The following is a 22281-nucleotide window of genomic DNA, read 5'->3' on the forward strand; positions in this document are numbered from 1 at the left end:
CCGGCTTTAACTGGCCTGCTTTACTCCCAAAGAAACCTTTTCCATTTTTTAAGTATGCGAGTCCTGAGAGTTGTGTTGACCAAACTACACAGACGTACGCTGGACCTTTCTTTTTTCTTTTTTTAACATCTTTATTGGAGTATAATTGCTTTACAGTGGTGTGTTAGTTTCTGCTGTATAACAAAGTAAATCAGCTATACATATACATATACCCCCATATCCCCTCCCTCTTGCGTCTCCCTCCCACCCTCCCTATCCCCACCCCTCTAGGTGGTCGCAGAGCACCGAGCTGATCTCCCTGTGCTATGCGGCTGCTTCCCACTAGCTATCTATTTTACATTTGGTAGTGTATATATGTCCGTCCCACTCTCTCACTTCATCCCGGCTTACCCTTCTCCCTCCCCACGTCCTCAAGTCCATTCTCTACGTCTGCGTCTTTATTCCTGTCCTGCCCTTAGGTTCTTCAGAATCTTTTTTTTTTTTTAGATTCCATATATGTGTGTTAGCATACGGTATTTGTTTTTCTCTTTCTGACTTACTTCACTCTGTATGACAGACTCTAGGTCCATCCACCTCACTACAAATAACTCAGTTTCGTTTCTTTTTATGGCTCAGTAATATTCCATTGTATACACGTGCCACATCTTCTTTATCCATTCATCTGTTGATGGGCACTTAGGTTGCTTCCATGTCCTGGGTATTGAAAATAGAGCTGCAGTGAACGTTGTGGTACTTGACTCTTCTTGAATTATGGTTTTCTCAGGTATATGCCCTGTAGCGGGATTGCTGGGTCATATGGTAGTTCTATTTTTAGTTTTTTAAGGAACCTCCATACTGTTCTCCATAGTGACTGTATTAGTTTACATTCCCACCAAGAGTGCAAGAGGGTTCCCTTTTCTCCACACCCTCTCCAGGATTTATTGTTTGTAGACTGTTTGATGATGGCCATTCTGACTGGTGTGAGGTGATACCTCATTGTAGTGTTGATTTGCGTTTCTCTAATGATTAGTGATGTTGAGCATCCTTTCATGTGTTTGTTGGCAGCCTGTATATCTTCTCTGGAGAAATCACTAGACCTTTCTTAATGCACTGTGTCTGTATTAGGATAATACAGTGTATTCTAGAGTTGACCTCTGTTGACTTCTGCCTCTGCTACTTTTTAGCGGTGTGAACAAGTAGTTTAACCTCTGAATCCTTGTTTATTATCCATGAAATGGGAATCATGATATTTGCTTTAGGCACTGTTGGGAGGACCAACTGCAATAAAGCATATAAAAACCTAGATAGATACTACTCTGTTTGTTGTTGTAGCTTCAGCTATTACTGCTTGAGCGTTGCTTTGGTTTTGCTGCTGGTCCAAATTTTTTCCAGCGTTAGGAAGATTTTTTTTTTCCCATCAGGCAAAGGGAATGCGGTAATGACAATAGAAATTTTAATGGTATGTTTATATTTTAGGGTTCAGAATCCCTGTATGTTTCCTTATCATACGTGATTCTCTAACATTGAGCACCTGCTTTGTCAAGTGAACTAACAGATTTATTAGCCCCCAAAAGTTGTTTTGAGAAAGGCGGGAAGTAAAGGCATGGCAAAGAAAATTAGAGATTATAAAGGTGCTGTTGCCTGGAGCAGGAAAAGTGTATATAAATAGCCTTCAAAAGTCGACATTTCTATTTGAAAAAAATTTTAAATCTCTGATTATACATAGGCAGCGTGTCCTAATCTAAAAGCTCAGAGTTTTACCATCAAATAAGATTTGAACCTCAGCTGAATATGACTGCCTCGCTCAAGTCTCATTTTGATCTGTTTGCAAGAACACTGTTACTTCCAGGAGGCGTTGTGATGATTATGAAGGACTTAGCAGATGATGGAGGTTTAACACTGGCAGTTCCTGTTATTATTCTTAAGGATACTGTTACTGTTCCGTTATTATTCACAGACTCTTAGATTGTATAATCTCTCTCTATATGTATGACTTTAGAAAAGAAGCCAAATACCTGTACAGCTTACCAATAACCATGGTTTTGAGCGCGTGCTTCTTGTCTCTGATTAAACCCTACCCCTTTCCTGTTTGTCCGTCCCCGCTTCAGCGTAGTCGAATAGGTGAGGATTTCCCCACTAGGTCAGCCTCCACCTGCTCTGGGCCTGGAGAAGGAAACTTGGAAGAAAATTGTAAACAGGTAGATTTAAAACTGTGTGCTAACTTGCAAAAAGACACTTCAGTGTTTGCATTGAGATTGTTAATCCTGATTACCCTTGTGAAGACACTGAGAAGATTTTGAAGAACCCTAAAATTAACATAATACTACGTGAGCCAGAGCGTGCGTGCGCGTGCGTGCGTGCACCTGTGTAAATGTTGTGTTTTGGTATGTTTTATGATTAACTGCCTTCCCAAAGAAATAGCCACGTTGCAGACAGGCTTCTACCGTATTTTAACGAAATAGCAACGGAGAGATACTAAATTTAAAATGTCTGAAGGTTTTGAAATACCTTCTCTTTGGTGGTTTTTCTAAAGCAATTTTAATCACAGTCTGAAGGGAGCAGTAATATTTGTTCAATAAATTTAAAAAGCCCTCTCCTCAAATTTTAAGTTCTCCATAATTAAGACTGACACTGAAACATTTGTCAAAGTTTTATTGATCTCCTGTCTGGAAGAATCCTTTTCTGCTGCGAGGCACATGACATTCAAGGCCATCGATAGCCTGCAGGTTCTTTTCAGACACTAGCAGTGAGATTTGAAGGCCCTTTTACCCTCACCCCCCAAGTTCTACTGTAGGGGCACAAGTGGGAGTCATTTCCTTTTAGGTCGCCACTTGGTCGTTAAAGTACGTCGCCCCAGAGTTGCCCGTTAGAAAACGTCAGCAGCAGAGGTTTTGGTTTGGTCTGGCTTTTCAGTGGCCCTTCCTCACGTGGGGCAGGAGCTCCAAGTTGGGACAGCGACACCCTCTGGTTTTGGGCTCATTACTGAACACGAGCTCTGCCCCAGGCTTTTTAAAATGAATCTCTCCAGCCCATGCCCATATTTGGAATTATTCCTGCAGTGAGAGCATATTGATGGTAACGATAAATATAACCCAGTTGTCATCCTTGCCGGGACATTCTGGTATTCAGACTCCTCACTGATACAGAGAGTTGTAGATAAAATGTTTCAGGATCATAACAGTCTCATTCCTTTTAAAACTCTGATGTGAAATCTTTTTAAAATAATATACTTAAATGATACTTTCCATCCACTTCTGGAGCTTGGGTTTCAGAAAAAGATTTTACTTTGAAAACAGCTTTAGGCCAAAGGGTTACTTTTGAAAACTAATAAAATCATTTACATTTTATATTTTGGAAAATGCAAAAACAAATTATATTCACTTATATGCGTAAGTCACACACATACCATCTGTCCAACGAGTTATTTTCAGAATTCCCTGTCTTTCTATTTGATTTCTTATCAAAATTCAACTTTAGGGTTATTGAGAGAAGGTTCTTCAGTGGGTAGAAGTTGAAGTCTGCTGCGCTTTCTTTTCCCATATGACGAGAAGTCACTAATGTTAAGTAGCCACGAATTAGCACAGTCTCTAGGCCTGTCACCTTGCAGCCCTCTTGTTCTTAAAAGATCCTTCCAGTTTTATAATTTGCTTCATGGAAAACCCCAAGTAAATTTTTAGTATCGGGTATCTTGTCATTCTGGGAAGAAATTAGGTCTAAAGACAGTGGCACATTTCACATAAAAACATGCTATTCAAAAATGTGATAATACATTTAATCGTTTTCTAATGCCGTTTTCAGCATTTTCAACTTTCTTATTCAATTGGTGATGCGGATTCTTTTTTCCCTTGGCCAAAACTCAAGTCTGCTTCTTTGCTTCTCTTTGAAGTGCAGTGTTTTCTGCATGCATTTTTTTCCAACATCTAATAAAATTTTTTTTAATGCACAGGTTACTTTGCATGATTTGGGGAATTTGCTTTTATACAAATCATATTAACAGTGTGTTAAATTGATGGTGAAATAGATTTCTTCAGACAACGATTTGTTAAAACTGTTCCAATAATGACATGTAGAAATGTGTGTTTTAGTACAATCAATAATAATGTTTTTTGCCTGTCTTGTGAAAGCACACTGGCCCTTATGATTTAATTTGGTTAGAGAGACTATTAATGACCATATTTGGAAGTCAAGGGTAAAAGTAAGATCCTTTTGCCCAATGCTTTGCTTTAAGAAATGCTTATGACATTATGAAAGATAATTTTTTATTGTGTAAAATATGTTATTCTACTGACATTTCAAAATTTGTAATTAAGTTTTCATTTTGGTTAAATACATTTGGGTCTTTGGATTTTTTTTTTTTTCCCTTCTCCAGGTACAAAATAGTAATTTTATATTAACTGGACCTAGAATTAATTTTAACATTATAAAAGCATTGAAGTGGGATTTTTTGTGGGTGTTTATTTCCAAAAAATTTCTCAGCAAACATGTTTCTATGTAATAGTCTATATAGTGGAAAAATATTTAGGATAATTACTGCAATCCTAAATATTACAGTCTTTGGAAAAATAAATGTTTGCTTCTAGTCGAAAGATTTTCATAATATGTTTTCCTTTCTTTTGACTCTTAGAAATTTGTAAGAAATGCCTGTTAGTACTAACTAAAATTTTCTTTTGGAATAGTTCTTCCAAATCAAAACCCTTGTAACTAACTCTGAGGGCACTGTTTTCGAAGCTCGAGCACCATAGCAGGCATGTAGCTTTCCGGGGAAGCCTGGGTCTCACTGCTGGTGTTTTAGCTGCTTGCTCTTCCCCACTTTGCTGCTATAGCCACTACGAGCATATGTTGTCTCTAATAAAGAAAAGTAGAACATTTTCCAAAAGGCAGAAGAGTAATAACTTTTTAATTCGTACCATGTAAATCTAGTTTGCTTCCCAAAGACTGTCTCTGTCCTCAATTCATAGATGTAAAAGTAGGAGTTTTTCAGATGTATTTGAACTCTATTTCTAATGTTTCTTAGTCACTAGGAAAAGTGGTTTTTCAAGATAACGCAGTGGTAGCTTGTTTAGAAACTTGTTCTTTCCAGGGTGTGCTAGGAGCCTTGTCTGGTTCTGACTTACTAGAATGGACAATCTTAAGCCTTTTCAAAGTTTTTGATTGTTTCATTTATATACTCACTAGCTTTGTCCCTAGTGTTGGACAGCAGAGGAAAAAAGTTTCAGGAATTTATTGTTAATGTGCTGTTGTAAAATCCAAGGCCAGGGTGTTCAGTGAAACCAGGGATTATTTTCCATATTGAAGTTTGGCTGTTTATAGTTGATGATGGTATTTTCTCTAGGTGCTGTTTGTTTGTTTTTTTATGGCACAGATGTACTCTTATTATTTCTTCTACTCATACAAAACAGATTTCTTTTAAAAACAATTTTGGGAATTCCCTGGTGGTCCAGTGGTTAAGGACTCCGTGCTTTCACTGCTGGGGGCCCGGGTTCAATCCCTGGTCAGGGAGCTAAGATCCCACGAGTCGCGTGGTGCGGCCAAAATAAATAAATAAATAAAATAAAGTAAGACAACTTTAACGAGCATTTTGACCAAGATAGGCAATTGTACGTGACATAACTTAACCATCTCTTCCGTTTCTAGGCAGCACAGATTGTGCTCATCTCTCTGTTTGAATTGAACACTCCTGAGTTTACCATGTTACTTGGTGCCTTGCCAAAAACATTCCAGGATGGTGCCACCAAACTCCTGCATAACCACCTCAAGAACTCCAGTAACACCAGTGTGGTGAGTGCTTGGGTCACGGTTGGTGGCCTCCACTTACCCGTCCCCGTGTAGAGCAAATGCTCAGTTGTGTCTGCTACTCTGTCTGCTCCAGCTGACAGCAGTCACTCAGCTTCGGGAATGCCTGCGGGACAGTTATCCGTTTTGGGTTTGTATGCACTTAAAATTGACCTTATGATTCTGGAAAAAATCACCCTGATTATGCAGAATCTGCCCATTTATTTGCACGGGGGTTCAAGGGCCGAGGGGCAAGCGGAACTGTGTTCTGTATTTATCCCTCGCGTGATGGAGCTCTTCTGCCTTCCCCCAGGGCTCTCCGAGCAACACCATTGGCCGGACTCCCTCTCGACATCCCAGCAGCCGGACCAGCCCCCTGACCTCCCCTACCAACTGCTCCCATGGGGGCCTGTCTCCAAGGTAATGCCATTTCAACAGAAGTGAAGACACTAAAGCACCCCGATGACTGTCTAGGCTCCTTCTAGGTTTTTAGACCAAGCTTAATACCAGAAAGTGTATCGGTACCAGGAGCCCACGGCTCCTATAGCCCTCACACAAATCTTAACCGTGTCACTTGGGGCAAAGTGGTTAGCTTCTATGGTGAAATGAGCGGTTTCTGCTGAATGGTCTCTGAGATTCTTCTAGCTCTAAATGCTTTCTTCTAGTACCTTAAAGATTTTAAAACTGAAAGTTATGTTTAGAGCCCTGTTTCATGTAGAAAGCATTTAGAAACTCATCACCTACTCTGTAAGTGATAGGAGCACCTACGGGTATTCGATTGTCTAACTAAACCCTTTATAATCAGTCCACACGTAGTCTGGGGTAGTTTCCACCCAAGTGGCCATTCTGGACTCACGTTGGAAGCCAAATGCTGCTCTGAGAAGGGATTGAGAACCTGAGAACTAAAACTGGATCAGCATTTTCAGACTCCTGTTGGGACCACGTGAACATTGGCCTAACAGAGTCTGGGGCAGTGACTTAGAAAGAGAAGAGAATTTGCCTTGAGATCTTTGGATAACATTTCCTGTCTGGCCAGAGCCCTTAGAAGTCCCTGCACGGCGGCTTTCATGACCCCCTGGCAGGTGTTGGAGTTTCTCATGGCCCCACTCAGAGTGGTGACCCTATAGGCCACAGCTTTTAGGAAGGAGCCAGAGGCTGGACCTGCAGAGGTGTCATGCATGTGTGTTTGGCTTCAAGAAATGCAGGGCTTTGAGATCACTAACAAGAATCAGGGGGCTGTGTCTTAAGGGTTGCTGACACCACGATCTTAAAATTGGAGGAAAATGTCACAGGTATGCCATATGCCATACCCTTTTAAGAGTTACCTCTTTAGTTGGAAGATAGCAAAATGTAAGTGCCTTCAAATTTAGATTTTTTTTAATGCTCAAGACTCTTCCAAACTCCTCCATCCTTACCACTGAAGTTGTCTTCAGTTTCTCAAGTTATCATATAAATATTTTGGAAAATGTCAAATTTGTGTTCTTCTCTTGGAGCAACGAAATATTTTGTATACTTAGAGTATCCTAGTATTTATATTGCTTTATGTTTCATCCTCCTAAGGTCCCCTGGTACTGTACGTAGGTAGAATGAAGCATAGCGTTATGTTTCCAGATTTGGTCTGTGTGGTCATGGTTTCAGCAGGCTGGTATAATTAGACGCTTGAGACCAGAAACTAATGGAAACATGTCTGACTTTCCCCAAGTGTGTCTCTGGCTCAGCGCACTTGTTTTTTAAATGTTACCATCTGTATCAAAACAAACGGTTTGTCTTAAGTGACCCCAGTGTTGGCAGTAAAATCATGGAGTCCTCCTCCTCGGTAGGAGAGAATTTTATGGAGAAGTTGTCTTCTCTGTAAATTGTTGCCTTTGTTTAGAAATGGTACTTCTGCAACATTGGGAAATCTTTTCTTCCATAATACACAGTTCATACTTCTTATTTTTTAGTTATTTCATTAATAGGGTGGCACATTCTTTAGGTAATAAACAAAAGGTAAAATTCAAATGAAGTATTTTGTTATAGGTGCTCATGGTCTAAGTAAAAGATTGGTGGGAGCTGCTAGCATAATCCAGCAGAGCTAAGACTTGGCTAGGTATTAAGCTTCATAATAATTTCAAATTATTTAAAAATTCTAATTTAGTTTTCCAGGTCACCATATTCATTCTTAACTAGCCTGGCCTAAATTTTTACTGTTAGGGTTACAGGTGAGTGGAAGAAATGGGGAGATTTATTTTCAATCTTAAAAAGTCCAAGTGTGACCTAAATATTTTCTTATCAAGCAATTCTTCTTTAAGGGATTATTTAGTTGTGTAATTTCTTTCTTTCTTTTTAAACACAATATGCCCTCAGTCAGTGCATAAGTAGCCAGAATGGCCTTAGCTGACTTGAACTCAACAGGAGAAATAATTTTTCTCACAACCAGAACTGTCCAGAAGTGGGAAAAGCTGCCCCCATGTCATCATATCACGGGAAATATTCAAATGAGCTACATACGTTCTACCAGGAAATTTATAAAAGGAATGAACTCTTGCACTAAATAGGAGAATGTACTGGGTTACCACATTCTAAGTAGGGAAAGACCAATTCTACAGGATATAATCTCAGCTATTTTTCTGAGCGGTGCTCTTGAAACATTTATTTTCTATGACCCGCTATTTTATCTTTCCCATTGGATGTTAGCTTTTTGTCCTTAAGGGGAAGAGTTACTGAGTTGTTCGTTTTTAATCTAACTTTGAGTATCAAAATAAACTAGTTACTTTTTTTTTAGTCCAAAAACTCTACACTCAGATTATGCTGGGAATAAGAAAATACTCTAACATGATGAACACATTTAATTTGATAGTTTAAAAAAAGAAAATCGCTAGTGAGGAATTCATTTTTATCCACCCAGTAACATTAGAGAAGCCGTAGCAAACAAGTTAGACTTTTGTGGAAGTTCCAGCCATCAGTCATCATTTCTGTGGGAGAGAGGAGTCCTGCTTATTCCCAGTGAGTAAACAGATGCTCCAGGTCTTCGGGGAGAAGACGAATGGCCTGGAGTGTTCCATCATTAAACACACATTTACATTTCAGCTCATTTTACCGAGTGTGATCGATGCTAATTGAAAAACAGAGTTGCAAGGGGCTTCAGCAATTACGTGCAGTCCGTTCCCTTTAAGATAGAAAAAGCACGTGGCCGTCCTCACTCTGGTCTGCTGTGCATTCTTGACAAACATGCCGTGGAGCGCTCAGCAGATAACCTCTGGTAGCCCAACAATAAAAGGCAATTTTAGGTGGATTTTACACTCATCCCGTCAGACGATCAAGCGTGTGCACGGACTCAAGATGGGGATCAAGCTGGAGACCCCCTCCCACAGGGAGGTGCTGGCACATCCTCTTGGTCCTCCCCCTACTGGCAGGGCCCCAGTTGAGGGGGTCTCCTGTGTCCTCTTGTGCCACTGACTCAGTGTGTGGCCTAGAGGAGACCTTTGGCCCTTCTGTGCCACAGTGACTGCTCCCCTCCACACCTTGTATTCCTTATAAAATGGGGCCTTCGCTGTCCTCAGGTGAAGACCAGCTCTGGACCACTGCTCTCAGAACCGCCATGAGTGCCAGGGCAGGCGTGCTGCTCCGTAGGGACCCTGGTCCTGTGGACCCCTTGGCCTGGTATCCCATTTGCGGTTAGCTCAGTTCACGCCCATCCTGTGTCTCTGGGTCTGTTGAACTGCAGCAGTTGTTAGAACTCTGGCAGGGCCTTTGCACACCCAGGTCACTTAGGGACACCTGCCAGGTGAGGAGAGCCTGTGTTCTCAGGCGCACTTTAGTCCTCGTATCAGGTCACGTGAGCATTCCCCCCTCTCGGAGCCAGCCTGTGGGCCGTGGCCCGCCCCCTCCAGTGGTGCTGTTGTTTTCACAGAAGGAAATACCCATCTGAGGGTCGTCCCGGTGGGGGGATGCGTTGTCCCCTGCCTGAGTGATCTGGCCGGGTGGCACCTTCCCTGAGGCTTCCTGCTCTCGTCCCTTCGGTCCCATTTGAATTAAGGCCCATGAATCCTTCTTTGGTTCTTCCTGAAATAACCGACTGCATTATCTGCAAGTACATCTGTGTTTTTTGCATGTAAGTGCTTGTAATTTCCTTTACACACACACAGTCCTGTAGTTGGAATCTCATGTGATTTAAAAACATTGATGCAGGACTCAGAATTGGTTTTTGCCCCCGAATGGTGCAGCATGACTCTGGGTAGAGCTTTGTCAGGGAGAGGGGCTCTAGGACACAGAGTATAGTGCCGCCCTTGCCTGTCTTGTCTCTTTCTCTGACTCTCGTCTTCTGATCACCGCAGTCGGTTGTGGGGTTGCAGTGCCGATGGGTGGTCGAAGCAGCCAGCTCCCTTTCCTCAGCCTAGCTCCATCCCCACCGCTCCCTCCCACAAGACTCTCAGGCGCCCTTACTCTCCCAGGTAACGAGCTACCTGTTCCACTTCTCTGAGGTGTCACAATATTATTGCACTTCCAACGTCGCCTCAGGTCTCTGGGGAAGCCTCTCCGCCGCCTCCGGCTGAGACCAGCGGGGCTAGAGCCTTGGTGAGAAGTGTGAGCCAGGGGCGTGGCCTCGGCCAGACCTCTCGAGGACGCTCCTACGGTGCCCCCAGGAGAGGGGACCATTGCATCAACTGGCCACATCCACCGACATCTGTGGTTGCAGCGCTCGGCCCCTGGAAGGGGCTCGGGCGATGCGTGCCGTCAGGGCTGCGACCGGGCGCGGTGTCCCCAGCCTTCTGCTCGACCGCACAGGGCTGCTTCCTCCCAAACCTGAGGTCCTCAGTCCTGCTGTCAGTGGTGTGGGCCAGTGTCCTTCCTGATGTCCCGTCCTGATGTCCCGCATGTGCTGATAGTCTGAGGACTCAGATCCAGAAAGGCAGCCCCGAGAGGTGCCCTCCCCGTGACATCCCATAAAGGGGGCCCAGCACCGGGCGGGAAGAGCCGTGGGGTCCCCACAGGCTTCTGGCCGAATGCGACAGTGCTTTACAAAGGGGGCTCCATGGGCTCCTACGGATTCGTGTTTGAGGGTCTCTTAGGTGCTTTTTATAAAGGTCCAAAGATCAGAGGATCCCTTCCCTGGAGCCCTATGATTACATGAGCAGAGGACGGAGCAGTCCAGCTGCCTCTGTGCTGTGTGAGATGAGTTTGCACCCTCTGTGGTAGGACAAGGGTAAAGACAAAACAATAAAGAAGTCTTACTTTTGAATGCCTCAGAGATAGCTTTTGCACAGAAGACTTACATTCTTACTTTATGTCCTCGACACAGCGAGACTGTATGTAGTAAACAAGTCAGCTAAGTGTTTTAACAGCATCTTCCTTTGGAAACTCTCCCAGTTCTGAAAGTAGCTTCTAAAACGTGCAGAGACTCCTGTGGTGACTGTCCAGATGCGCAGGTTGGGGCACGGGCACGTCGACAGTGAGACGGCTGCGTCCTCAGTGTTAATAAAGCGTGCCACTGCATTTGTCTTAAAGGTTAGTCCTGCCTCAACGTATCAGACCGGTTGATTGACCGTCTCCCAGTACACTGACCTGTGTGCCTTACTGGGCACCAAGCTTCACCCCCAGCCAGTCTTCCCATCCGGCCACTGAGACCACCCTCCAGAGGACATCTGTTCCCAGAATCACCTTTTACACGTGTGTACAATGCTATAGCTAACACTTCACAAACAACTATAACTTCTGTTAACTGTCAGAGGGAGAGAGAGTGGACCCAGAGACCTTTACACTTAGAGAACCTATCGGTTACATAAAACTAAGAGGAAATCTGTATCTTTTCTCTTCGCCAAAACCCTATTGATTTCATGAGAAGGAACAATTATCCTCATTCCATACCTAGTATCTTTTCCCTACAAAATGACGAAGAAGAAGCTCTCAGAAGGCACACTTCCTGTCTCCGGCTTTTCTTTCCTTGGTGACCTGACCTCACGCATCTCCCCGCCTGCGCTGTGCAGCCTTTCTGCAGGGTGAGGCCAGAGCCTCCTTCTGCCCCGGTATTGGGTGCCCTGGCCTGACCTCAGGTCAGTGAGTATTGACCGATTGAGCAACTCTTCCTAATCTAAAGAACCCTATGGAAACCTTTCTGCAGTCTAATCACAGTGTTTACAGACTCCTAGGACCTGGCCTTTAACCTAAGGGATTATACCTCCGAGCTAAAACAAGACAGAATGTGAGGGCAGGTGGCAGATTGGGGTTCACCCAACCAGGTCTCTTCTAAGCAGAGCTGCTGCCTCCCCCTTGCTGTTCCCTTGTGGGTATTGCTTGTCGGGACCATATCACCTGTGATTCCCTGATGACGGCATCCACGAGAGTGTCCTTTTTCCCGATGAAATAAGGGCTCACAGGTATTGACTGGGAAAAAACGCAAACGCCAGAACGTGAAATGGCAAGGAAAGCAACACTGTCTGCTTCCCTTTAGAGGAAAATAATGCTCTCTCTCACCTGGAGCTCACAGTTTCCACTTCATACCAAGGAGATGCTTCAAAGCTCAAGCTAGTGAGTCTAAAAGAAGTGTCCCCAATAGATTGTGCCTGGCCGTGCACACGTTCTCCTAAATTGGAAGTCTGAGTTGGTTTATTAATTGAACGTAAGAAGGAGGAACATTAAGTGGCAGAATCCTTTATTTTCCTATTTTAAAGAGAGGCTGCTATCATGCTAAAGTTATGTGAACCGAAATGAGGTATTTTAAGAAAGTTCAGGGTAGGAATAATGGGATGAACTACATGAAACCTAACATCTTCTGAAGCGACATGGAGAATAATATTGTGACATCCCTTAAAAGCTGAACGTCCCCCAGACTTCCTCCTGTCCATCCCTCCATCCTTCCTGTTTTGTTTTGGTTTTTTCCCTTTTGCATGGGCTATGTTACTCTTTTTGGTTGTTGTGAATAATAGTATTTTCAGGCATCTTTTTACATCTCGTATACATATTTTTTGTTTAAGTCATATTCAGCCTTTATTTGTGAAAAACGGTGTACTGGCCAGATGTATAAATGCCTTTGCTCACCCATAAGCTGGTGCTGTGCTGTTCTAGAAGGGGCCGGGGAGGGGAACGGTCAGGGGGCCCCAGTGCTCCCCAGTCACGCTTTCTTCATGCCAAAGGGGTATTGCCTCTTAGACAGATAACGTTATGAACTTAGAAGGGGTTGAAATCTTGAATTCTGTTCAGGTTTTTTTGATTCTGCTTCCTGCCAGTGTATACACGGAGTCTTAGCTGTAAACGTGTTGAAGCTCACAATTCTTTTTGTTTGATGGCCAGAGCCAGTCTTTGAGTTGGCGTGTGTTTTTGTGAGCTCTCCAAGTGCAGTTGGGGTGTCTGTGTTCTTTCATTCATCAGAAGAGAAGAATGGGTTCTACCTGGGCCAGGTTTGCAACAGGAGAGTGAATTCATCTCGCAGGGTGAATGAATTCAGGTCTTGTACTCTCGCAGGACCCATCCGGCCTTAGAAAACACTCGGGTCATTACAGCCTCCAGCCAGCAGCGGTCTGGCTACTCCAAGTGAGCGCTGTTCAAATCTTGTCTTGTTCATCTGCCCAAACCTTAAAAAAAAAGAAGTGTGTGTGTTGAGGGAGAGGTTGGTAAACATTTTTTGTTTTTAAGTTACAGGGAAGTTTCCTCTCAACAGAATGCACAGGACTGGCTGGGTTGCCCTTAGCCCGGGGTTCCCACCAGTGGGTGACTGGTTTCAGTTATTTCTCTTTGGAAGAAGAGAAAGATCGGTCTTCTTTAGTCCTTAATAATGCATGTTGTTGAATGCTTACTTATATACAGCCAAGGATTCTTTTAATGTCCTTGGTAGTTCTCAGTATAGCTCAAGACTGTCTGGAGATTAAATTAGACCAACTCATCCGATTTTTTCTTGAATACTTTCTTGGGGCAAGTGACGGTTTATTCTTTTTGAGGGAAGGTAATGGTTGTTGTTCTTAGGATCTTCTGTCTGTTTCCGTGTACTTTTCAAACATGTAAAGGTCACTTGTTGATGCACTGCGTTACACCAGAAGGCTGTTGAGGATTTTTGCTTTACTTTGTGTTTTGCTGTGCTAAATGTCTGAAAGGACAACCGTTGATGTCACTTTTCTGTAAGGGACAGATATTTCTTGCTTTTTGGAGTGCTTTTAGACATTCATCTGGAAGTGTGACTCGTCTTTTTAAGATCTGCTTTCACTGTAAAGCTCCCACTCTCCGCGTCTAGAAGAATTTGGTTATTCAAGCAAATTCCTGGATTAGATGGCGTGAGAGGCTTTCAGGAGTCCGTTGGTGGATCTGACTTTGAGGCATTTTCTACTCTGGGGTTTTATTTCATAGGTTTCTGATACTGGTGAGCATAACCCAGCTTTCTGAGGTCATGCACTTTGCTCCTTTAAAATTTGTGTGTAATAACTAGCTTTCTTTTCATTTATTTGTACATTTGAGACCAGTAACAACCAAACTGCTTTTTTCCATCTTCAAGATACGAAAGTTATTTTTCCACGTCCATTAACCTCGTGCATCGTCACCAGTTGTCACTCTCTGAGTTCCTGCATTCTCGTGGTTCTCGTTGTTTCCCACTGGCTCTTATTGAGTGCTGATGTCATGTGTTTGGGACCAGATCTGACAAGGAAGCTGTATGATTCAACTGTCCAGTGGTGGTACTCTTAACAAAAGATGTCTTCCTTATCATTCCAAATCACCTAAAGAAACTATAATTATGTCTTACTCCGTAAATGATTAGAAGTCATTTTTACCCATACCTCAATTTTATGCATGTGCCTTAATTTAAGAAATGAAATATTTTTGCTCTTTAGCCTGCTGGACTATGATACCGAGAACCTGAACTCTGAAGAAATCTATAGTTCTTTGCGTGGAGTGACAGAAGCCATCGAAAAGTTTAGTTTTCGAAGCCAGGAGGATCTGAATGAGCCCATTAAAAGAGACGGCAGGAAGGACTGTGATGTCGTGAGTACCCGCAGGCTAACAGGGCCATTCATCAGTGAGGGGGCGGTCACCACCGAGGCCGGTAGAGAGCTGTGTGTCCCTTAAGGGATAGTCCTGAACGCTGACCGCGGGGATTACTGAACTCCAACATTATTTTTATCTCGTAGTTAGAATGGTATGATTTTAAGAGGCCCAAGGCAACTTCACGAAATTGCAGCAGCCCTCAGCTATCTTGGTGAAGAATGTTAAAATGCCCTTTCTCTCAGCTGGCTTTCATTTATCCTGGACACGTTTTTGTTCCTCTGATACGATAAAAACAGTGAGCCTGCGCCCGACGCCAGCATGGCTCTCCGGGAGCTGCAGCCTCCTGCAGAGGGGCAGAGTGGCGCAGGACAGATCTGCAGAGGAGACGATGTCACCCTCTGAGCACGGAGGCCACGAGGTCACGAGGCACATGTCGGGTCAAGTAGGAGGTTGTCGTCTGAGAGGGGCCTGTGAGAAGGCAGAGGGATGGGAGTGGGCACGGGGGCAGGGAGAAGGTGGTGGGCGTGCCCTGGTGTTGGGGAGGCCCTGGGAAGAGAAGGGCGTTCACACCAGGGGGTGCACAGCCATCGTCCAGACTACTCTGGGGTCCCTGAAGAATCTGAAGGATTTTTAACCAGGGAAGAGCCATGGTCCCACGCACGTCTGAGGAGGGTCGCTGTCACTCTGCGATGGGGAGTGACCCTGGAGGGAGCTGGGTCGGGTAGCGCGTGAGCAGAAGTGGGAGAGCCGGAGAGTCCGGCAGGGACTGTTGAGGAAGTGCTGCTGCACCGCAGTGAGGCGATGTGACGGGGAGAAGAGGCGATGTGGAGCCCTGTGGAGCGCAGTGAGGCATCCAGGCAGACGCAGCCACAGGCCTTCGGGTGCGCAGCCTGGAGTTGAGGCTGGCGACTTGGGCTGCAGGTGGAGGTTTGAGGGACACTGACTAGATGCTTGATGGTAACTAAAGAAAAGTAAGTGAAATCAGCCAAGTGGAGGAGGGTAAGGGCTGAATCCTCAGGAGTGTCACCACTAAGGGAAAGACAGAAGAAGCGGGCTCAAGGAGGAGAGCAGAGGAGAATGTGCCGTGTTGGAATTTGAGGGGGGCTTTCGGGAAGGATGTTCCAGCCAAAGGGGTCTCGAGTCAGACGTGGACTGAAAGGGCTCCACTGGATCTTTTTTTTACGGTCTGCATTAAATAGTCTATTTTAATCTAGAATATTTAAACCACACAGTTACTCACCGGTGTTTGGATGTAGGGCCAAGACCTTTTCTTTGAGATTGGGCCCCCGTCTGGACTTCTGTCTTCTTTTTCTTAAATAGCTTTTAAACCTAATCACAGTCTGCAGTTTCTCCAGGAGTCCATTGGGTGTTGTGAGCAGAGCTGAGAGCAGAGCTGGGAGTGGACACGAGGTCACAGTGGGCCAAGGGCCAACTCGAGCACAGGCTGGAGCGAGGAGGGGCCGACGGCGGGTGTGCAGTGGGAGAGACCTGGCCCGTGTGGAGAGAAAGGTGTTGGCTCTGCAGTGGGGGCAGTGGACGATTCATGGACACGGGTCCTTGAGGATGTGGGGAGGTGGCGAGACGGGGGCCCTGGGGGAGCGGGTCGGCCTTAGCCAGGAAGGAGGGGAGCGGGCCTGTGGAAGTGGGACTTGGAGGGTGTCCACACTGGCAGCTCTGCTGTCCATGGGCAGCACTTGTGCTGAGGAGACGGGAAAGGCTTCTGAAGTGCATGCGAGGAACTTGGGGTCGGGTGGGGTTCTGATCAGGGAAACAGAAGTCCTGCCAGGAACAGCAGAGGCCCCAGGAGAAGCTGGATGACAGAGGTATATAGCCAGCATGTAAAGAAAAGAAGGAAGAAAAAACATCTTTAGAGAGAGCCACCATTAACACTTGGGTGTGCATCTTTCTATTCCCTTAGGTGTACCTGTACATGTCTGTATGTGTAGGGGTGTATGGAGCGTGTTCTTTAAGGTAAAGGTGACTTCATAGGGTGCCTCCTGTTTGGTGTCATCTTTCATGTGCCTTCTTGTGGCTGGATGATAGTTCAGCGTAAGGATATGTGCCACAGTCATGTCCTCGGTGCCCTATTTGGGAACGTTTAAGTTGTTTCCAACTTTTCAAAGTATGAAAAAACACAGTGCCGGATGTTGAAAGGAGTGGGGGGAAGGTGGAGAGAGCAGACCCGTACCAGGATGGGGAAGCGGGGGGCCGGGAGGGGCTGCGGGACTGGCAGGGGGTGGCAGACGGGGCGCTGACGGGTCTCGGCTCAGAGGGGCGGGGAGGGGAAAAGGAAGAGTTGAGGAAGTCCAAAGTCAGCATCTTCGCCACTCGTCACCAAATGTTAGCTAAGAAGCCGCTATAAAGTGCAGTAAGTGTGGAAGAGTCAGGCACCCGCATCTCTCTGCTCAAGCTTGACCAGCGGGCCCAGTCTGGTCAGACAGAGTCCGTCAGGGCGCAGGTCACATCCAGGGGGAGGGTGGGTCACACAGGCAGAGACAGACACAAACGCGTGCATGTCCAGCCTTCCGGGCAGTTACAGAAATGCCACAGGCAGATTCTGAGGTTCCATTTCTTTGTCTCAAGTAGAAATTAGAGCACTTGATGCCAGAAGGGACATCAGGAACGAGTGTAGTGCTGATGGCCTGGAAAATTGATGTGGCTCTTTTGGAGCTTAGTGAAAAGTCCTATTCAGCAAAAGCGATTTTAAGTTTCATATCCTTTATCCAAAAATCTAACTTCTGGCAATCTGCGCCAAGTAACTAACTTGACAAAAGGGAAGAAAGACGTTATTTACACAAAGTAGCTTATTTCAGCATTATTTATAATAGCGAGAAACAAAAACATTAAGGAAAACACAGAAGGGGAATCAGGCAGTAAATCTTATTAAAACACAAGAAATAGTGGTGTGATTAAACATTATGGCTGCAAAATTTTTATTTACGTGGGACATGCTGATCCTTTGAGGAAAGCAAAATATATGCTGTTCTGTGCACTGTGATTCCCAGTCTATAAAATCTGCCTGCAGACTAAGACTGGGGTAATATAATATACCGAGTTAAGAAAGTACGATTTTGTTGTTAAAAGGGATTAGTATTAGGAGTTTAGTTTTCTATTTTTCTTTTTTTTAATAAATTATTTTATTTTATTTATTTTTGGCTGCATTGGGTTTTTGCTGCTGCGCGCGGGCTTTCTCTAGTTGCGGCGAGCGGGGGCTCCTCCTGGTTGCGGTGCACGGGCTTCTTCTCACTGCGGTGGCTTCTCTTGTTGCGGAGCACAGGCTCTAGGCACAAGGGCTTCAGTAGTTGTGGCTCACGGGCCCTAGAGCGCAGGCTCAGTAGTTGTGGCGCACGGGGCTTAGTTGCTCCGTGGCATGCGGGGTCTTCCTGGACCAGGGCTCCAACCCACGTCCCCTGCATTGGCAGGCGGATTCTTAACCACTGCGCCACCAGGGAAGCCCTAGCTTTCTTTTTTGAATGTCTGAAGTTTTTAAACCCTTTCTCCTTTTATAAATAATCTTTTCATTATATTAATCATATATGTTTTACTTTTAGAAGAGAGTTACATAGAGAAAAAAAATTAAAATCATCCATGAATCATCTTTTACCGAGAGAAAACCCCTGTTAAGTCTCATTTTGTTCATGTCTGTACACATATTATATATTCTTTTATATCCTAACAGTTATATTAGGACAAAATCTTCCGGGTGGGATGTGTAAGAACCAAACGCATCCCAGCAGTTCCACTCGGTGTATATCCAAAGAAAATGAAAGAAGGGACTTGAACAGATATCTGTGTACCAGTGTTCAGAGTGGTGTTAGGTACAGTAGCCCAAAGGTAGAAGCAGCCCAAGTGTCCATCAACAAATAAATGGGTAAACAAAACGTAGTATGCACATGCAATGGAATATTATTCAGCCATAAAAAGGAATGAAATACTGACGCATGTTACAGCACGAATGGACCTTGAAAACATTACGCTAAGTGAGACAAGCCAGACACAGAAAGACAAACACTGTGTGATTCCACTTATATGATGTCCCTAGAGCAGTCAAATTCGTAGAGACAGAAAGTAGAACAGAGGTTTCCAGGGCTGGAAGGGGCAGGGAGGTACAGAGTTTCAGCTGGGGAAGATGAAAAAGTTTTGCCCAAAGTCTAACGTAGTGGTAATGGTTACACCACATTGTGAACGTAATGTCACTGGATTATACGCGTATGAATTACGTGGTTGAATTTTTAACATACACATATAAAACTACAATAAAAACCGCACAAAGGCATAAGCGTGGGTGAGCGGTGCACCTTGTCAGCAGCACAAGGAAAAAGTGCCACAGGGCTCACCAGGGTGGTCTGGCTGCCTGGAATTGGTTCCCCCACTGTCCTGTAGTCACGCGTCTGAGATGAGGGAAGTGACCGTTTTGCTCTGTCCCCTGCAGTCAGCCACACTTGCTCTGTTCCCTGCAAAGGGAGCCAGACAGGCCAGTGTGCGCAGAAGAAAGGGCCTCGGGGAGAGAAGGGGGTCAGAAACATGACACAAGGGCCAGGGGCCCAGAGGTTTAGCTAGTTGAAGACAAAACTCAGTGCATATCAGGAAAAACATTTTCAGACAATATTAAAGACCTGTTCTTTGACCAGTGTAAAGACCAGTTCTGAGAGTCAGAAATCCCCAAAGGAAAAGCCATCTGCCTGGGGGATGTCATGTTCTCCATAGTGAGACGTTTCACCACTTGAGGGGAATATAGCAGGGGACTCGTGGGTGGTGGGACCACTGTAGGTCTCGAGAGGGTCATCGGGGGAGCATTTGTCCATGGCGTTGTGTCAGGGTGTCAGTGAGAAAACCCATCCTGTCGGTGGTGAAGGAAGTTGGCTGGGGTGTTGTGGGCACCTGAGGTTCCTGGGGAGCTGGGGGTGCCAGGTGTGCAGACTGCCTTCTCAAGGGCTCCTCAGAATTTCATGTCACTAATCTGTCAAAAATGAGTCAAATTAGTCAGCAAATGCAAAGTAAAACAGACATTCCTTGTAAACTAATGAATGAATAGATGAGAATATCAGCGTGTTCTGTCCCCTCTGAGGTAGCTTATGAGCTAGGTATTTACAAATGGAGGCACTAACAACCGTCCTTTTGTCAGTGGCCAGACTTCAAGTGAGAAATCTCTGGCTCTCCTAATAGTTCTGAAGATTTAAAGGAAGAGTTTGAGACAAGCACCGAAAAGGAACTAACAGTGTGCTGTGCCCCAGGTGTCCCGCGATGGTGGCATCACCTCCCCCGCCACTGAGGGCCGGGGCGGCAGCGACGCAGTGGAAGGAGGCCGGACGGCTCTGGACAACAAGACCTCCCTCCTCAACACCCAGCCCCCGCGTGCCTTCCCGGGGCCACGGGCGCGGGACTACAGCCCCTACCCCTACTCGGACACCATCAGCACCTACGACAAGACGGCCCTGAAGGAGGCCGTGTTCGACGATGACATGGAGCAGCTGCGAGACGGTCTGTCTCTCCTGGTGCCACTCCCACCCCCCACCCCCCAACCAGGGCAGCTCCGGGCACGCGAGGGTGGACTGGGGGCCTGCTCTGCTCAGTCGTCTGTGTGCCTGGGTGTGGGGGCACACAGAGGATCCGTGGGGACGGCCTTGTGAGGAACCACGACCCGGGCGGCGGTGAGAGCGGGGCGTGGGCAATGGGGCGCCCGGGTGCAGCCTCTGGTGTGCGCTTTCCCGTCCCGCTCTGTGGCCGGGAGGCCCGGAGCCCTGTTGGGTGGCTTCCCTCTGCTCTCTCAGCAGCATTTGAGCCAGGTCTCCCGAGCTGCTTGTGTCACCTTCGGTCCTGTAGGTGGGGAGGGGATCTAACCTGCCCTGGGCACCTGCGTGGCCTGTGCTGGCTGCTGAGACAGGGATCATTCCCATCATACGGGTTAGGAAACTGAGGTCCAGAAAGGTGAAGTTACTGCCCCAAGTGTAATAACACACTTGATATGGAGCAGAACTGGTCTGGGTTTTTTTCTGACACTTGTGCTAAGACCAGTGTCCATTACTGAGTAACAAGTGAGTGAGTACTTATTGCTATGAAGTATTTTTATCTGGAAGTTATTTCTTTCTCTTTTCACCTCACTGGCTTGTTCATGTGTTTTGGTTTATTTCAACTTAATAATTAATTTAAAAAATCTTATATAGGTATACTTTGTTTCCAAGCCTGCTATTTTATGTTGCTTTCAATTTTGAATGAAGAATTATATTAGGACCTTAAATCAGAATTCTAAGCAGTTAACATTCAGTGAAGGCCTACTGTGTGTCACAAAGGTTGTGGCTTGCCAGGGCTGGCTGTGCAGGGAAACGAGACACAGCCCCCGGCCCCAGAGTGCAAGGCCCGTCAGGGGAAACAGGCTCATTGTGGTGGCAGGCGTAGAGGCGAGGGCCATTTTAGCAGTGGCTGCTGGATCCAGGGGAACATGAAAGGAAGAAAACTGCGCTCTCAGTGGATCAGGCAGTGATGGGACCCTGAGACAGAAGGGAAGGCCTTCCACGGTCTGAAAGCACAAGTAGCTTCAGGGGCTTGAGAGCGTGACCCCTTGGCTGTTGATTGCTGCTTGCCAGTGGGGAGCAGGTCGGTCTGTACCCAGCCGTCCATCTGCTGGGCAGGAGGCTGGTGGTGGAGGGTTGACTTGGACTTGCGCTGCCTAGGAGTTGTGGACCGTTGCCTTTCTTTGCTCATAGAGCTGGCACAGCGTTTAACTTACCCAGTTGTTGGTTTTATTTAAGACAGACTGGAGAGCGGGATGTTGGCTGTAATTTATCCACTAACCATATGCTAAAAGGCGTAAAGGAAGAGGTAGGATGGCAGGGGCGGAGATGAGAGGGTTCTTGAAGACGTCAACTTTCTCATTCTTAGAAGCTAAAGAAATATGTGAGTACAAGTTTAGGTTCCTAATGATTTGTCTTTGTTTTTTCATCCTTTCAACTTAAAGTGAATATTCAGAGTTGAGATCTCTTAAAACAGGGGTCCCCACCCCCTGGGCCGTGGACCGGTACCAGTCCGTGGCCTGTTAGGAACCGGGCCACACAGCAGGACACGTGAGCGACGGGCGAGTGAGCGAAGCTTCATCTGCTTCCCATCGCTCACGTCACCGCCTGGACCATCCCCCACCCCCAGCCCCGGTCTGGGGAAAAATTGTCTTCCACAAAACCGCTCCCCGGTGCCAAAAAGGTTGGGGACCGCTGTCTTAAAAGAACATGGAAAGAGAAGGGATATGCCCCTCTGCCATATAAACCACACCCAAGTCCCCGCAAGCAGTTACGCTACGTGATGTTGGCAGGCCTGGCCGTCTGTGAATGGACAGTCCGTGGGTAGCCTAGACACCGCGATCCGTGTTTGTTTACACTCTGGATGCTCAAGAAGGGAATGGGGATGAGTGGGTCAGACACGGTGGTGGAGGGCCTGGAGGAAACTGTGCCCATTGGGTCTGAGAGTAGTGAGGGTGTTCCTGGCAGGGCCTGGCTGAGGATGGTTGCAGGGAGCAGAGTTGGGAAGAAGACGATGCAGGAGGGGCTTGGGGGGGGGTTCCTCCTCTTTGTCTGAAATAGGAGGGAAAGA

At 45.9% G+C, this 22281-nt stretch overlaps 1 protein-coding gene across 6 annotated transcripts in view; it reads left to right on the top strand.

Annotated features, from left to right (window-relative positions):
- CLASP1 (cytoplasmic linker associated protein 1) overlaps positions 1–22281 on the top strand; it is a 270131-nt gene that overhangs the window by 216028 nt on the left and 31822 nt on the right. For all 6 annotated transcript variants that reach the window (XM_024734467.1, XM_024734471.1, XM_024734468.1 and 3 more), the window contains 4 exons: positions 5614–5757; positions 6065–6171; positions 14547–14697; positions 19935–20181. In XM_024734467.1, the coding sequence (XP_024590235.1) occupies positions 5614–5757; positions 6065–6171; positions 14547–14697; positions 19935–20181 (649 nt within the window). The remainder of the gene's footprint in view (positions 1–5613; positions 5758–6064; positions 6172–14546; positions 14698–19934; positions 20182–22281) is intronic.

The sequence above is a fragment of the Neophocaena asiaeorientalis genome, unplaced genomic scaffold, assembly GCF_003031525.2.
Source record: "Neophocaena asiaeorientalis asiaeorientalis breed wild unplaced genomic scaffold, Neophocaena_asiaeorientalis_V1.1 scaffold32, whole genome shotgun sequence".
Classification (NCBI taxonomy): domain Eukaryota; kingdom Metazoa; phylum Chordata; class Mammalia; order Artiodactyla; family Phocoenidae; genus Neophocaena; species Neophocaena asiaeorientalis.